Source organism: Megalobrama amblycephala, linkage group LG7, assembly GCF_018812025.1.
Source record: "Megalobrama amblycephala isolate DHTTF-2021 linkage group LG7, ASM1881202v1, whole genome shotgun sequence".
Lineage (NCBI taxonomy): Eukaryota > Metazoa > Chordata > Actinopteri > Cypriniformes > Xenocyprididae > Megalobrama > Megalobrama amblycephala.
In genome coordinates, this window is record NC_063050.1 from 25,460,541 (window position 1) to 25,478,233 (window position 17,693).

At 36.0% G+C, this 17,693-nt stretch overlaps 2 protein-coding genes across 5 annotated transcripts in view; one reads left to right on the forward strand and one right to left on the reverse strand.

The window, feature by feature from the left end:
• wdr17 (WD repeat domain 17) overlaps positions 1 to 5,621 on the forward strand; it is a 38,693-nt gene extending 33,072 nt beyond the window's left edge. The window contains 8 exon segments of the mRNA XM_048196712.1: positions 368 to 479; positions 715 to 856; positions 2,499 to 2,601; positions 2,708 to 2,809; positions 2,900 to 2,975; positions 2,977 to 2,996; positions 5,074 to 5,257; positions 5,380 to 5,621. Coding sequence (XP_048052669.1) covers positions 368 to 479; positions 715 to 856; positions 2,499 to 2,601; positions 2,708 to 2,809; positions 2,900 to 2,975; positions 2,977 to 2,996; positions 5,074 to 5,257; positions 5,380 to 5,499 — 859 coding nt within the window. The 3' untranslated portion in view covers positions 5,500 to 5,621.
• Positions 5,622 to 7,370: 1,749 nt separating this feature from the next.
• Positions 7,371 to 16,591, reverse strand: asb5b (ankyrin repeat and SOCS box containing 5b). Of its 4 annotated transcripts, none has more exons than XM_048196716.1 (8): positions 16,341 to 16,480; positions 14,941 to 15,183; positions 10,936 to 11,015; positions 10,703 to 10,810; positions 9,965 to 10,115; positions 9,724 to 9,858; positions 9,396 to 9,587; positions 7,371 to 8,035 (listed from the first exon to the last, which is right to left on the reverse strand). In XM_048196716.1, the coding sequence occupies exons 2-8, from the start codon at positions 15,062 to 15,064 to the stop codon at positions 7,908 to 7,910; spliced, it is 918 nt and encodes a 305-aa protein (XP_048052673.1). In that variant the 5' UTR covers positions 15,065 to 15,183; positions 16,341 to 16,480; the 3' UTR covers positions 7,371 to 7,907. The 4 variants fall into 4 exon arrangements, with proteins under 4 accessions (XP_048052673.1, XP_048052671.1, XP_048052674.1 ...); XM_048196714.1 differs by having other exon boundaries at positions 14,941 to 15,630; XM_048196717.1 differs by lacking the exon at positions 16,341 to 16,480 and adding an exon at positions 13,569 to 13,623 and having other exon boundaries at positions 14,941 to 15,075.
• Positions 16,592 to 17,693: the final 1,102 nt, after the last annotated feature.

Consider the following 17,693-nt stretch of genomic DNA (forward strand, 5'->3'; position numbering starts at 1 on the left):
ATTCTTTGATGCTGTTCAAAAGCATTTATTTAAAATATTCTTTGTAACAATGTAAACGTTTTTACTGTTAAGATACTGTTTGATATTTTCATTAAAAACACCCCAATATTAATTTCTTTCAAATATATATATATATATATATATATATATATATATATATATATATATATATATATATATATATATATATTCAGAAGACTTGGAATATAGAGCACAAGTCATGTAGACTACTGTTACATTATTTTTTATGGTACTTTTTGACTCATGATGATTTTGTGGCTTAAATATTTAAAAACTCACTTTTTGTGATATTTGTCCACTTTTCCCATTACTTTACTCATGCTGTATTGGATTTTCTACTCCCCAGGGATCTTGCAGCAAGATTACTTCAAATGATCCCTGATAACGAGATCTTGTTAGCCAAACTGTGTGCCTTCTACCCTGGCAGCTCAGCCGAAATCAACGACCTGCATGAAAAGGTGACTACCTCATTCATACATCTCAATGCTTCACATTAGTCTCAAATGGATTTAGATGTTAGCCCAAGAAGGAATTGTGGCCATTTGCTAAACATTCAACAATCAAATAAAAAATAGCTCAGACATTGAGTGTAAAGAACCAAACAACAACATATAGTGTGAATTATTTGATGTGAATATGGTAAAAAAAAAAAAAAAATCTAAGTATAATAATTTATCCTTTTTTTTTTTCCAGTGTGGTCTACCGTCTTTAGAAGAATGTAAAGAGCTTGCTGAGAATGCACATGCTGAGGGAGAAATCTTCCAAGCAGTAAAGTATTACCTCTTGAGCCCAGAACCAGAAAAGGCTCTTCCCATCGGGATCACATATGTCAAAGGTGAGTTTCTGAGAGACTCAGATTGTGTCTCAAAGTAGTGCTATTTCCAGCATGCCCACATTCTGCAGACTGTGCATGTATAGTACAGGCCTACTGCATACTTCCATTTTGTCAGGCAAATGTTTAAAAATCGATTGAACGATTGAATGTAGAAAAAGTTGATCAGTAATGATGCACGTTTTTGTCAAAGTATGGGGACTTGTAAAGATAAATATTTGCTTTTTAGAATTTAACTTTTGCTTTAGCTGAATTTTTTATTAGATTTTCTTGTAAAAGTGTGTTATGTATCAAGTCATCATTAAAGTAATTAGTGTTTTGTTCTGTAAAGTTAATTCCATTTCAGTGAGTGTATACAATTTGTTTTAAAGTATAGTAGTGACTGTATATTAGGGTGACAAGGTTTCTCAGAGTGGAACATGGGACGAACAGGCACCCTCACCCCCATGGCGCACACATATCTTCACATGACAATAATGTTAGCTAGAGGATTTTGTAAGAATATAGTTCTGCTTGGAGTGTAAAATTAATGTATACGCTTAGTTGTTTCATTTGTAATAATTCAATGAAACATGACAATGTGTCATACCAAAAGCAATTTTTCACGCCATATGTGCAACACTTAATGAGTACTGTGTGTTTTCTTCTTCATAATATATTTTGATCTTGTAGGGTCATTAAAAGCAAATACTGAGAAATATCCTCGTGGACACTACTATATATAAGAAACTGAAGTAGTCTTACAAAAACGAACAGCATTGCCTTCATTGCTGTTACACTGAGTTTTTTCGGCTGTCCATGATGCATTCATTAATGAGAACACATGCTCCACGGATGTAGATGAACTAGGTAAAACAAACTCTATGGCCAGAGATAAGACTCCAATGTTGAGTGACTTGCTCCCCATCAACATTTCAATTATAAAATTATATTTCTACTCCATTTCACTGCTAAAATATAAACATTTAAATTGTGGCTAAAATAACTTGTTTTCAATAAAGATTTATTCATATACTGTATACAATAAATGAGACATCACTAACAAGTAAAACATACATATATATATATATATATATATATATATATATATATATATATATATATATTTATTTATAGTATATAGTGCAAATATTTATCAATATAGAGTTATTTTCTCTTGCTTACTAATGAGTTTATGAAACTGAATATCTTTCCTGAAGTAAATGTAACACGTTACGTGACATTTTTTTACAAGCTGTTTTATAAATGTCTTTTCGTGATTGAAATACTGATCCTTCTGAAAAGTGCAATTTGCTCTGATTGGTCGGCTGGACCAGTGTGTTGTGATTGGTCAACCACTTCCAGTTTCAGAAATGTCACACCCTTGCCATAACACACTACTAACGCAACTTAACCACCGTTCCTGGAAGAAAACACTACAAAAAAAGGCTACAATTGAGCCATATCTGGGAATTGCAATGCTTACCGATAACTCCTTTTGCAGTGGACTTTGTGCTTTGCAACTTTGCAGACCTTTTTCATGCTCAAACAGCAACATTACACACTAAAGACAGTTGAAAATGCAAAAAAAAAAGCATAATAGGACCCCTTTAAATGTCTTCATTTGACAAATAATTTATTACTGACTCTCTCTCTCCCCTCACAGAGCAGCTGAGCTCTCCTGACTGGGCGGTGGACTCTGTGTACCACATCCTAGACCTGCTGAGCTACATCAGAACAGACCGTCTTATTCTCCCAAAGTGTAGTGAGTAAGTCAATGACCTTCCCTCAACAACACCTGTCAGTGATGTAATTTATTGTGGCTTGCATTATATGGTCATCTCATTATCTTCCTCTCTCTCTGTCTTTGGCTAGAGACCGCAATGAGTTGCTTATTCTTTGTGGGTATATTGGTGCACTATTATCCATTGGGAGACAGTATTCAAGTATAGTGCCAGCACTGTATGAATACACAAGGTATGTTAACTGTGTGATTTATATCAAGTAACTCAGTTAGTGGCGATCACAATTAATGTCTCTCTCTCCCTCTCTATTTCCCCCCATCAGTCAGCTGCTGAAGAGAAGAGACGTGGCTGTACCACTGGAGATAGAGCAGTTGTCTTTAGAGTTGGAGGCCTGGAGAAGCCTGCACACAATCCCTCAAGTCTGTACCACGATACATTACTATAATTCATAACAATAATTCATAATAATTCATAACAAACAACAGCTAATTATTCAGTATTTAAAGCACCTCATAAAACAGATAGTTCTGGCCCTTGATTCTGATTGGGTGAGCTGCATTCGAAGCCATTGTAAAATTCCCGAAAACATACAGCTGACCGCATTACATAAATATTGATGCGCCACTGAGTGTGTATGTTGCTGCGTCTCGTCTTAGCAACGTAAACAAATGTTTGTTCTCTATTGATTTTGTTCACTGAAGCTTACTGCATTATGCAGAAGAGTATTGTGAGAGAGATATTGAGTGACAGAGTGTATTACCTGCATTCAGATTTAGCATTTTCCTTCAGGTCAGTCCTATGTTCATAATACAAAATCCATTTGAATGTCCACTCCGATCTTGTCCTTTTAACATTTAATGGGTTTTCCCGTGTCCTGCTGACAATGACAGCGTTAGTCAAAGCATTTGCGTCTTGTTCTGTGTTCACAACAATTTTCAATACAAAAGTCTTTGCGACTGACTGACTCGCCCATAAAGACAATCTTTGCCGCCATCTAATGGTGTTATAATGTTACTTCTGTTGCTTTTCACAGTCAGGGACTATTTTTTTTCCAGCGGATGGAAGCCTTTTAATGATTTTACTTCATGAAAGTTGCATTGATACATATTTTTTGGCTTTAATATTTGTATTGTGTGGTAACCGTTTTATAAAAGCAGTAAGCCCAGTGAAGCCGTGGTTTACAGTGAATTTATAACAGCTAAGGGGGTTTTAGCTGTTATAAATTCATTGTAAATCATGGCTTCTTGGGGTTTATTGCTTTAATAGGCTATTCCAAACAGTATGCAGCAAAATTATAAGATACCTTACTTTGAACAATTTCCATGCCAGCATTGTATTTATCTCTCATGGACAAGGCAATCCCAAAATGCACTGCAGTTAGGGTGCTAACTTAAAAGGTTAGTTCACCCCAAAATTATGTCATTAATTACTCACCCTCATGTCGTTCCAAACTCGTAAGACTTTCGTTCATCTTTGGAACACACAAATGAAGATCTTTTTGGTGAAATCTGAGAGATGTCTGTCTCTCCATTGACTGCCTTTGCAACAAACTCTTTGACGCTTCAAAAAGATCATAAAGAGATTGTAAAACTAATCCATATGAATCGAGCGGTTTAGTCCAAATTTTCTGAAGAGACTCGATCGCTTTTTATGATGAAAAGATTTAATTTAGGCTTTTACTCCCATGTAAACATTGATCAGCAAACATAAGGGGGCAGTTGTGGCCTAATGGATAGAGAGTCGGACTTATAACACAAAGGCCATGGGTTCGAGTCTCAGGTCCGGCAGGGATTGTCAGTGAGGGGAGTGAATATCCAGTGAATATCCCACCCTCAATACCACGACTGAGGTGAGACCCTTGAGAAAGGCACCGTACCCCCAACTGCTCCCCGGGCGCCGCAGCAATGGCTGCCCACTGCTCCGGGTGTGTGTTCACGGTGTGTGTGTTCACTGCTGTGTGTGTGCACTTGGATGGGTTAAATGCAGAGCACAAATTCCGAGTATGGGTCACCATACTTGGCCACAAGTCACTTCACTTTCACTTTCATAAGCAGAAGCTCAAACTAACCTGAATAATGCACAAGAACAAACTTTTTCTGGAAGCTCAAACATGCTGAGAAACCAATGAGGTTTATTCCTGTGTGTCATGCAGCATGTTTAAGCTTCCAGAGGTTTGTGTATATGTTTCTCTCTTTTTATTTGGCCAGTCATTTTTAATTTTTAACAAGGAATAACAGTCAATTTCATAATGGTTACTTTTCTGAAATGAGACAATCTAAATAACATATGTGGCAGACAAATGCAACCTCTGGAGGTTACACCCTTCGAAATGAGACACAACTAAAGTTTGGGCTTTAGTGGGAAGCTGCCTATGTACTGTAGGCAGTAGACAACAAGGCAGCCCACTAGGTTTTACTAAAGATCTAACATTTCTGCTAACAGCTGAAGATACTTGAAAAATAATCTATTGTTCACGCTTTCTCTATGTATACACAGAGCGGCAGACGACACCTCATACGCGCCACCATCTGAGGCCCAGAAAGCAGAATACAGTCAGCTGTTGAGTCGGATGAGAGACGAGCCCATCAAGGGCCTAGAGGGTCCTGACTATGTCACTGGCTCCAACTTGCCCAGCCACTCTGACGTCCAGATTTCCTGCTTCACTGGCCTCAGGATACAGGTGGGTTTCTTGTGGGTAGTCTTGCATTTTAGCATTATACCTCAAATGTTTTTGAACATACCACTGCACAACTGTTCCACTGCAAATAGAGCAGTTACATCTGCCCTTTTTTTGTCTGACAGGGTCCAGCATTCTTCCTGGAAGATGGCAAATCAGCCATTTCACTAAACGATGCCCTGATGTGGGCAAAAGTGAACCCTTTCTCTCCATTAGGGACGGGTATACGCCTCAACCCCTTCTGAGAATGCAACAAATGTGAGCAGTATTCTGGCTGGTCTGGCTCTGGAATGTCAGCATTTGGAAAGGGGACAACATTCCCGTTTTTTCTCAGAAAGTATATGTCATGAAACAGCAGAATGTCCAATTGTTCAAATCTAAATTTTTTTGAAGTTTTGCCATTCCATGCTGTGCTTATTACATTCAGGATTGCAGTTTATATGCAAAGAATCACAGCAAAAATGCTGCTGTAGAGAATATACAGTACACAAAGCCACAAGTAAGACCAACAGCACAAATGCATGTGTGATATTTGTTTTATACAACAGTTCCATAAGCTGAAGTTAATATCAAGTTGTTCAGACAGAATTTGCTCAGTTTTGTTCCAAAAAAAGGCAAAGCACCAAGTTTTTCATGTCGATAAGAAATGCACAGACTGATGCACTACTAACATAGGCAATCAAAGTGAGATGAAAATCTTGGAATGCCGGCCAATCAAATTAGCGGACCAGAACTAACTGTTGTATAAAGAGAGTTATGCTGGATACAGTAATGAATGTTACATATGAAGCAGGATATTTAATGCCTTTCTTCCTCGTCCTAAAACAGAAGCGGGTTCAGGTATTCGGGTTTAGGTGTTATGATAGGGTCTAAGGGTTGTGGTCTATAGACCAAAGATTGTAATTCTAGTTACTGTTTAGTTGGTACTGTCAGTGATATTATGAAGTATAGGCATTTGCATTAAGCAGTCTGAATGTTTTTTTAGATTTAACTTTTATTTCAAGACTTGAGTACAGGGTATTCATCTGTACGTTTCTGTTTGTTTGTTTGCACATTTGATTTCATGAAAAGAGACATTAGTATTTCTGCTTTGACACTGAAACCGTTTGTCATGTCTGTTGTCTGTTATATATGGACTGAATATCTTTACTGACTATTGAATATACACCTTATTTTAGTAGAACCAAATAAGATAATTAATAGTTATAACCTTATATTGAACCTTATATTGTAACGATGACTATTTAATGTTTCTTCAATTCATTCAGTAACTATTATGAATGGTTTACAGAGCAGGTCTGGGGCCAGAGGTGTAATATTTATGTTCATAAATTATGACATTATTTACAAAGCGTTAATACACATTAAGTCTTGCTGTTACATTCGAAATATGTTTAGATGAACTTAGGCAATAAGTCTGAGAAAGTGCACATATGGAGTGACGATGTAAGACATTTCTGCTGACACATAGATATACATTTGAAGTGTATTTCTGAAGTTAGGAAATAAAAGACAAAAGTGTCATATGTACTGCTAAAATCATCAGTTGCAATGGAAACTTGTCGCACATAGTCGAGTATATAAAATGGAATTATTTTATGAATGTTTTTGGTTTTATGTTAGAAAAAACAGATACAGAGACTATTTTCATCAAATGTGAAATGCACTGTGAAATGTATTTATTTGTATATAGTTTTGTTCTAGAATTTACGTCTAAATATAAGCTCAAATGGATGTACATAACATATTCATATGATCACTGTTCATACGCAACAGAGGACAGGTAAATGTCATATAATGATCCTGGAGTTGAGTCAGGCATCAGATTAAGCCAGGACCTTTTCAAATTCTGCATGTTCTGTTTATTTTGACTGATGATATCATAAAAGCGCAAGGCGAGACATATAAGAACTGGCAATTACCTTCTTTTCTGTGACTATGATTTGATAATTGCTATTAAAAAGATCAAGTGTACAGGAAATCTTAAGATTTTACTTTTGTTTATGGGTACTGCACTACATTGAACATGATTCAAATAATTGAGTGTTACGTATGTTTTTTAAATACAGTACCAACTGCAATGCAGAAAAAAGGGAGAACAATGAGACCATTTAAATATTTTTACATATTTTTCTTTATTTATAAGTTTCATATCTTATCATGCTTTTTTTTTGGCAACAAAATGATTAGCAAAAGTACTGCATTAGATACACGGTTTATGATGCAGCTTGGGAAGCTGTGAAAATATTGATAGCATCTCAATACTGAACAATTATCCTCTTTCTTTTTTACATTAGTGTGATAAAAAATAGAAAATTCACTATACTGACATGCACTTTAATAATTTCAACCTGACGTGATACATTTGTATCATATTAGGCATGCAGCTTATATTGTGCAGGTTACAAATGACAAATTTACACTAATGTTGTGAATATATTATTTACAACAATTTAACCAATGTTCAGTAGTCGCACAAAAATATATAAGAATTTAAAAAATAAACATTTGAACTTAGAAGAAGTGAAATGAATGGCTAGCGTAATCATGCTTTCTGTGTGCTGGTGGTCACAAACAAGATTGGATGACCTTTTTGTATGTTAATGCACTTAATATAAGAAAATAAAAGGGGGAGGGGCTTTGTGGAGTTAGCCTATCTGTACTGGAGGAAACTCTTGAGTAAAGTAGGCAGTCTGAGGTGAGGAATCAGGTGCAGTCTGGATCGGCCCATATAGTTTCGGATACTCAGTCTACACAGCTGACACAGAGACTGTGGCGTGGCTATCCAAGAAAAGACAGAGAAAGTTAACAATATCACCTTTTTATTTAAAAAAAAAAGTTTGTAGTTTTAATTTGATTTATTTCTATGTGGTCTTAAAGGGATAGTTCACCCAAAAATGAAATTTATCCCATGATTTACTCACCCTCAAGCCATCCTAGGTGTATATGACTATCTTCTTTCAGACGGTCACGGAGATATATTAAAAAATATCCTTAGTCCTCCAGGGTTTATAATTTTTGGGTGAACTATCTCTTTAAATATATGGAAGTTTGTTTCTGCCATGAAATGAATAAAAAAGTATAATTGCGACTTTTTATCTCACAATTCAGACTTTTTTTCTTACAATTGCAAGTTTACATCTCACAATTCTGACTTTATTTCCCTCACAATTCTGAATTCTTTTCTCAGAATTGTGAGATATAAACTCATAAACTCGCAATATATAACTCTCGCAATATATAACTTTACATATTGCGAGATATAAAGTCTGACTTTTTTCTCAGAATTGCGAGTTTCCTGTATATCTCAAAATTCTGACTTTATAACTCGCAATTGTGAGTTTATATTTCACAATTCTGACTTTATAACTCGCAGTTGTGTGTTATAAAGTCAGAATTGTGAGATGTAAACTCGTATTGTGAGGAAAAAAGTCAGAATTGTGAGATAAAAAGTTTTTTTTTTTTTTTTAATTGGCGGAAACAAGCTTCCATATAAATATGCAATGAACCTATTACTGCAGAAATTCATTTTAGTGGTTTGAAACATATAATGTATGGAAGGTGCAACTTTGTACTGACTAAATTGAGCATAAGAAAGGGTTCTGTACCAAACAATCTTTTAGACAAACATAATCATGCAACTTAAAGGTGCTAGAGAGGATGTTTTGTTTTATACATTTTTGCAATATTACTTGAAACTGTCTTTACTAACTGATAAAAGACTATTTATTAGGTGCACTGAAAGGAATAATATTAATATACATCATCTGTGCACGAGGTAGGGCCTTAAAAACATCAGCCAATCGTTTACGCGATCATCGCGTAAACGATTGGCCCTCTGGCTTGTCAATCACTGCCATTACGTTCCTTGTGAAAGTAAACACTCATGTTCCAATACTCGTGCACGAGTTTTGGGAGGCGTTCCATCGAAGTGAGCTGTGAAGGAGGGGGGTTGTTCTTACGCATGCGCTCATTTCAAAAACTCACTAACAGTCTTTGGTTTCTCAGTCGACGAAAAGATCCTCTTTAGCACCTTTAAATCTCTTAATTTTTTTTTTTTTTTTTAAATGGGCATGATGCTTCTAAACTTCATGACTAGAAAAACAACCAAAAGCTATTCAAATCAGCTGAGCAGCATTACCTTCATACAGAAGGAGCGCAGACTCTGCCGTACTGCTGGGTGGCGCCGTCTCCACCGGTCTTTGCAGCTCCAGGTTGCGAGCGTTGATGTTAGCACCAAACTCTAGTAGCAGTCTGATGATATCTGGACAGTCCTTCTGTGCTGCAGCATGTAGTGGAGTGTCCAGGAAACGGCCCTTCTGCACATTGGCTCCTATGAAAAACAGATCCTTTTGTGATCAAATAAACAAGACCAGAAATAAAGGTGAGATGACCTGACCTCAGCACACCAAAATACACCAAATAATGCCTTTTTTTTTTTTTTGTTTGGTTTGAACTGATGAGCTCACCTCCATCCAGAAGTTTCTGTGTACACTGGAGCTGCTGGGAGGCACAGGCAATGTAGAGAGGTGTTCCTAGATGGGGGATGTCGTAATCTACATCTGCTCCCCACGAGATAAGAGACTCTATACATGCTGCCCTGCCTGAGACAGCAACACATCTATGACTATGTTTATATTTTTTGTAAAGTCTGCTATAAATGCTATACATTCAAATCAGTTGATTTGTATGGTCAGACTACTCGATTACCTTTGCTAGAGGCCTCGTGAATGGGCGAAGGTTGGCACACTTCTGCCTGTGGTTTTGCTCCATGTTCCAAAAGCACCTCCGTACAGGTGAAACTTCCTGCCGAGCAGGCGTTAAACAGCGGGGTCACGCCGTCAATGGTCGTGGCATTCACCTGCCATGCACAAGAACATGCTAACAGCACAATCCGCACAAACGGATCAATCTGAGCAGAGTCTTCTTCTAAACATCTAATAAACAAAGAGCAAGAAAACATCTAAAAAAATAATTAGGGGAGGCTGGGGTTAGTTGTCACACAGGAAGTTATGACATACTGTATGCTATATCTCAGTAACTATATGGTTGGGGGATAAAATTCCAATTCCATAATTTATTTTGTTCTTTACAAGTGGTTTAATTGGTTCCAATTCTGATTTAAATTTTGTTTTAATCTTTCAAATAAATTAAAATTATATTATCATCATATTTTTGCTATAGCTATAAACATTCAAGCAGGGATCAGTTATATAATGAAAATAAGATCAAGCAAATGATTGAACTGTGTAGCCAGGACAAGTGTATATTTCATAAATGTAAAGTTAGGATAAGCTGTGATTTTTATTGGGCCAAGTTGCCATGTGTTTCTATTTTATAAATGTATGCAATTAATTACATATTAATTACTAAAACAAATTGATAAAACAATGTTTTTTTTTAATGTTGCTGAAAAGTCTTTAATATGCTGTTTAATAACTAACTCACATTGGCACCGGCTTCTATGAGAGCCCTGGCACATGCCACATGATCGCCCAGACACGCTTCATGTAGTGGAGTCACGTGATCAATAGTGATGATATTTGGATTGTAACCCTGGTAATATGGAGAAGAAAAACAGAGAAAAATAAAACAATCCATTTTCTTTAAAAAGTTAAAAACATACTAATTTGACTTTTTTAACAATTCTGTTCCATTTTTGTGTGTATTTGTTTGTAAACCTGTGAGATAAGAGTCTTAAGAGCCAGAAGTCGACCCTGGCACGCAGCTTCATGGAGTGGAGAACGATCCGCCCATGATCCTGTGAGACGGGAATGAATGAACACACACAATATTATTCTACGTCACAGTCACCAGCTAGAATGCCCGTGATTACCACCAGAGGGCACTCCACCCCAAAGTATTGCCACACCATCTCGGACTTCATTACCCATAACCCACTGCCCGGACTAATTAGTCATGATTGCCTACAGCTGTGTCTTGTTACCTCATCAGTCTCACCCTATTTAAAGCCTGGTTTCTGTCTTGTTCATTGCTCAGTCTGATTAATGTTAACACTGCTTCCTCTTTTGTGGATTACCCCTTAATAAAACACTGCGTTTGGATCCTCAACCTTCATGTCCTGGTGCAGGGCATAACAATTCTTATTAATAAACATATTTCCCATGACTGATAAATGCCCAAACCACAAAACAAGCCAAAAAAATGTTGAATTAACAATTATTAAATGTTACATTAACATAATTTACAGCAACCATAATTTGCTGTAGTTAAAAGCTAACCAACAGTTACAAAAGCACAACCATGTAGTTCAAGAGCTTTAAAAACACCCACTCAGCCACAGTTGGACTTGATCTAATTTCCAGTACATTGTAAAGTGAGAGTGGTGTGATTTTGACACTGGCCATTGACAGCTGTTGAGAAGAGAGTCTGTGAGTGGAATTACTACATTATTAACCACCATGAGAGTGGATCAGCTCTCTATACAATAAAGGTGATTCATTTCAACAGTTGAGCCATTTGAACAGATTATCCTGTGTTGCTGTAATACAAAATGAGAACAAAAGGATAAAATGTGCAATTAAAATTGGACTTTATCAGTATGTAGGAATAAAAGCAATAAAAGCAACATTCTTCTTCTATAAAGGCAGCTATATTGTTTTATGTACTGTATGAAGATCCATTTATTTTTAAACAAATTACCAGAAGTCTCAATCAATTCATCGGTATCATGCAATCATTCATTTGAACCTTGGATTGATGGAGTTTTTTTCAGTATGGAGGGGGACGGGAATACTTTGTATATGAAGTCTTTATAGAGAGGATCAGTTTGCATCCTTTTTGCAACTTAAAAATAAGTTTAAACTTCCTCAGTCACATTTTTAGTTATTTGCAAGTTAGAAATTATGTAAAAAAAAAAAAAAAAAAAAAAACGTTTTTTTTTCCATATAGTGGATTTTCCTAGTGGATTTTTTGTTTTATTTAAAGGTGCCGTAGAACGTCTTTTTAAAAGATGTAATATAAGTCTAAGGTGTCCCCTGAATATGTCTGTAAAGTTTCAGCTCAAAATACCCCATAGATTTTTTTTTTTTATTCATTTTGTTAACTGCCTATTTTGGGGCATCATTAAATATGCGCCGATTCAGGCTGCGACCCCTTTAAATTCTCGTGCTCCCCGCCACCGGAGCTCACGCTTGCCTTAAACAGCATAAACAAAGTTTACACAGCTAATATAACCCTCAAAATGGATCTTTACAAAATGTTCGTCATGCAGCATGTCTAATCGCGTAAGTATAGTATTTATTTGGATGTTTACATTTTATTCTGAATGAGTTTGATGGTGCTCCGTGGCTAAAGCTAACATTACACACTGTTGGAGAAATTTATAAAGAATGAAGTTGTGTTTATGAATTATACAGACTGCAAGTGTTTAATAATGAAAATAATGACAGTCTTGTCTCCGTGAATACAGTAAGAAATGATGGTAACTTTAACCACATTTAACAGTACATTAGCAACATGCTAACGAAACATTTAGAAAGACAATTTACAAATATCACTAAAAATATCATGGTATCATGGATCATGCCAGTTATTATCGCTCCATCTGCCATTTTTCGCTATTGTCCTTGCTTGCTTACCTAGTCTGTTGATTCTGCTGTGCACAGATTCAGACGTTAATACTGGCTGCCCTTGTCTAATGCCTTGAACATGAGCTGGCATATGCAAATATTGGGGGCGTACATATTAATTAATGTTACATAACAGTCTGTGTTATGTTGAGATTCGCCTGTTCTTCGGAGGTCTTTTAAACAAATGAGATTTACATAAGAAGGAGGAAACAATGGAGTTTGAAACTCAGTGTATGTCTTTTCCATGTACTGAACTCTTGTTATTCAACTATGCCAAGATAAATTCAATTTTTAATTCTAGGGCACCTTTAAATGTTAACATAGATATCCCTAAAACAAAACGTTTTATAAAATATATATTTATATTTTTCTCAAATTTTCCACAGGCCCCTTACACATCTCTGCAACCCCCTGTGGGTCCCCAGACCACATTTAGAAAAATTCCTCAATTAAACAACTGCATCAACCAGCTGACCACAGTAGCAACAACACAGCCTTTGGACATTTTCCATTTAATCAGAACAATAATCGTGTACAACACAGAACAATTATTAATACCATAGTACACAGAGCTAGCAGCTCCTACCGGAGATATATCTACTCAGAGATCTATATTTAGCATGAGCTCAATCTACCCACAACAACATACAACAACTGCCCTCTGCAACTGTCATTCCTGGCACAGACCGAGGCCTAAGAGCAAAAGAGGTCCCGTTACGTACCCATGTCTCCGTCGCCCCACGGCACATCTAGCCATTGATACGTATACGCCATAGCCTGTAAATGAAAGGACGGCTGTCATCTCGGGGTGCAAAACAGTAGCCGTCTTCTCTTTTTAGCTTAGCTGAGCGAGGGCGATGGGTTACTGCCACTGAGATTCCACACTGACATGTGGAGCCTCAGGTCACAGCTGTGCTTTAGTCAAGTACAATCATACTAGACTACTACATGCTACTTTTTATGATGCAATGTTGTGTTTTCTTGCGTGTTTAAAGCATTCATATCATATACGTAAAAATGAGTGAGTTAAAACTACTTCATTGGTGACAATGTATGTCATAGCCCTGTTTCTTCTGATCAAGAAACACACTGGTTGTTGCCTGAAGGGCGCTTCTCAGTACGAATACAGTCTTTATTGTGAGATTCTGTGAGAGCCTTCATGAATTTTTCAGATCCTGTGCTGTTCATGTGACTACACATCTGAGCTCCATGGACCACTTGAAACTTCCCTGTTTATAGACTCTCTAGTCAGGAAATCAGTCCAATTCAGCTATTCTATGGTGTATTGTAAAGATATAAATGAATCCCATCACCTTAATAAACAACTACACATTATAGTGTAAAAGCCCATGTCTAATGCATAATGCAGAAAGAGTCCAAACAGTGTGCTGTGTTTACTTGAACTCTCATGCCCTTATAAAGAGGGTTTAAATATCGCCAACTAGAAATGGCTCAACTTAGCTGTAAAATCTTTACATAGAGTTTTAACTTTAACTAACAACTACTAGGCCAAGTACACAACATGATAAACAACACATTATAGTAGTGCATGCTACTATTTATGTTCCAATGCTTACTGTTGCCTAATCTGCAATGCTAGTCAGCATTGTATTTTGGGTTGTGGGAAATATGAGAAAGAATTTTTGAAGAAAATGTTCTTTTTTCATCCAACACTGGAAATAATAAATTACTAATAACGTTATAACAACAAGCACAGATCGGTTTTGCGTGAACAGCCGCAGCTATTGTGTATTGTGTTTGTGCGTCTGACTGACACTTTGCATCAATTATGTACTTGATATCTATCCTAAGTCTTATTTAGTTTAATGATGTTAATATATAATTAATGTATAGGCTATATATAAAATATTCGTGATGATTTGATATTAACAATAATGAATAAGAATTTGTCATACTAATAATAATAATATTAAAATTCTTATAATAACATTAATATTATTTATCTAATATTAATTTCGATATTAGTTGCCATTTTATAGCTATAGAAGGTCCGCCCCCATTGAAATGCATTACTGCAAGGTGACAGCAGGGCGCATATAAAGGCACATTTATTTACACGTGTCGATAACTCACCTTGACTAATCAAAATACCCCAGCGCGATTTCTTTTTCGCAGAAAAATCCTCGACGTCCTCTCTCTTTCTTTTCTTGGGAGTATTATCTGAATACTTGGGTTCACTGCAGGGAACTTCAGGCATGTTTGCATCAGGTCTGTGTCCTCCTCTTTACACAGGACAGAGCGAGAGTGACTATAGCGCTTCTCTCTGATTGGCTGCTCGGCTTGTTGTTGTTTCAGATCTCTGTAGAGTCGTGTTGGCTACGGCAAAGATTTACCGTATGAATATTAATAAGGTCACGCTGACGTTAGTTGGTAACCTTTCTCGAGCATCCAGTCACGTAACCTAATTAATATTCATAAGCCGAGCCTTTGCCGTAGTAGAATGACGAGCGCACGCCTACTGGACGTACGTCACGAAACGTAATTTATATTCATGAGGTAAATCTTCAACATAGTACTGTAGGCTACCGTCTCCCTGCCAGTAAAACTATTTATATCTCAGGTTAAGATTAGAACGGTGCCACTGTTATTCCGACACAAATAGCTAGTAATAGAGTCAGGATTTTTAATGAATTTACGTCCTTAACATTTATCAAAATAAGATTGTAAAATGTTTGACGTTCATCTCAGCTAGGCTAGTTTGTATCTAGCTTTTCAACTTCAAGTCAGGTAGTTTGCATGTTATTGAGATCGTGATAAACAGGGCTGCAAAAATAGTGGGATAAAAAGGGACGAAACAGACAAAAATTAGTTAAAAGGAGCATTTACATTTTATCTGAATTCTTCAAAGACTTCAGATAGCTATATATAACTGAATAAATGTGATTGGTGGGTTGCTATTTCTACTGCAGCAAACATTTTCATGTAAAACAATAAAAAAGTATATTTTTGACAAGTTTGTACTTAGTAATAACAGTCAATTATAATTAGGCCTAATTATGCAACTATCCTAAACCAAACCCTGATCCAATCCCTAACCTTATAGTAAGTACATGTTGTTGTTGATAAATATTCCTCAGTAGGCTACTTAAATGTATAATTACATTTTATAAATGTATAATTTAAAATTTATAATTATGAGGACACTTTAAAATAGTGTAACCAAGAGGGGGAAAAAAATAAAAGGCTATTGCTGTACAATATACAATATCTAAAGTCTACTCATCCATGTTTGCCAAAGTGCCAAGAGAAATTGATTTTCCTAACTCAGCATTAGATAAGAACACACTGACCCAATTTTACAATGTTACAAACTGGGCCATGCAACAGAAGCTTTCTCTTTACTCAATAAGTCAAAGCTTTATGTTTACAAAGAGATATAAAGAGTTATAAACCCAATCTAACCCAATAGTGACTAATTTTAGAACATGCTCCAAAATATATAGCCCCAATATGTCTCAGTCTTGGTTACTTACTGTGCCCTTGGCCAAAATCATAGAACTCGGCTGCGATCCGGGCCGCCTCCTTACGGTTTCCTTTAACCACATAGAAGTGAGTCAGTATGTTTAAGCTGATCTTGACAAAAAGTTTGAAGCAAAAAAGGACGAAAATCGAGAGATAGACATTGGTATAATGTGAGCCGAATGGCCGCTCCTCCAAAATCTCAGTCATTGCTGCTGCTCAGTGAGTGTGAATGTTTTGGAATGGGATCCAGGGATGTGTTGATGGGGATCATATGCCAGACTGGCCCAGTTATTCCCCAAGGCAGCTGGGCTCAGAGTAGGGATGAGATAAGGCAGCTGGACTTTTAGCTAGTGGAAAATGGGCCACTTGACTGAGGCATAACAATAGGTGCTGTCATTTGTTAGGATGTTTGTCTCATGATACTTTGTGACAGTTTTGTTTTCATTACATTATTTGTATTTTAACGTATTGTTGCTAACACATCAATGACTTCAGATGATTTAAAGTCATTTTGTTTATGTCCCATTGGCATATTGTAGGAATACCCTGTTTACAGTCGGCTATGATTAATCTAAAAACAGCGGAGTTACCAAGATAAAGCCATGTGATCCATTGGAGCCATATCATATTTTGGCAGTAGAGATGATTGATATAGATTTCATGTGATTTTTCCCCAGAAAGGATTTTAAAACATTTATTCTTATTCTTGTACATTTTTAAGAGGTTGTATTAGCTTCTAATGTTAGGAGATATAAAATATATTGATATTTTAAAACAGAATTCTACTAAAATAAACATATTAGAAATATTATAATAGGTAAATCATCCATATAGCGTATTGTGGATAAATCTGTTTAAAATATGAACTGGTCTAAAGCTTGGAGCATTTGTGAAAAATACTGTTTAATTAATAAAGTAGAAGAGGTTGCATTTAAAATGCATTTATGCATCTAATGTGTGTTACAGAGATTTTTGTTAATTTTTTTAAGTATAGATGGATATGGTATATATATATATATTTATCTCTATCTATCTATCTATCTATCTATCTATCTATATATATATATATATATATATATATATATATATATATATATTATTCCAATAAAAAAAATAATAATAAACATCCACATACAGAAGAAGAAATTGTCAGAGTCCAAGTCAATTTTGAAATTTCATTTATTTCTTCCAGGAGACCAAGGACTACAGCATCTATTTGGAGAACGTTGTCAATAAAAAAAATAAATAATAAAATAAAAAATAAAAAACACATTTTTGTGTATAAATTATTGGTAACTTTAGTTTAGGATCCAGTTCTTCCTAGTTGTTTATTAGCATGCATATGACTTGGATATTGGCTTTTT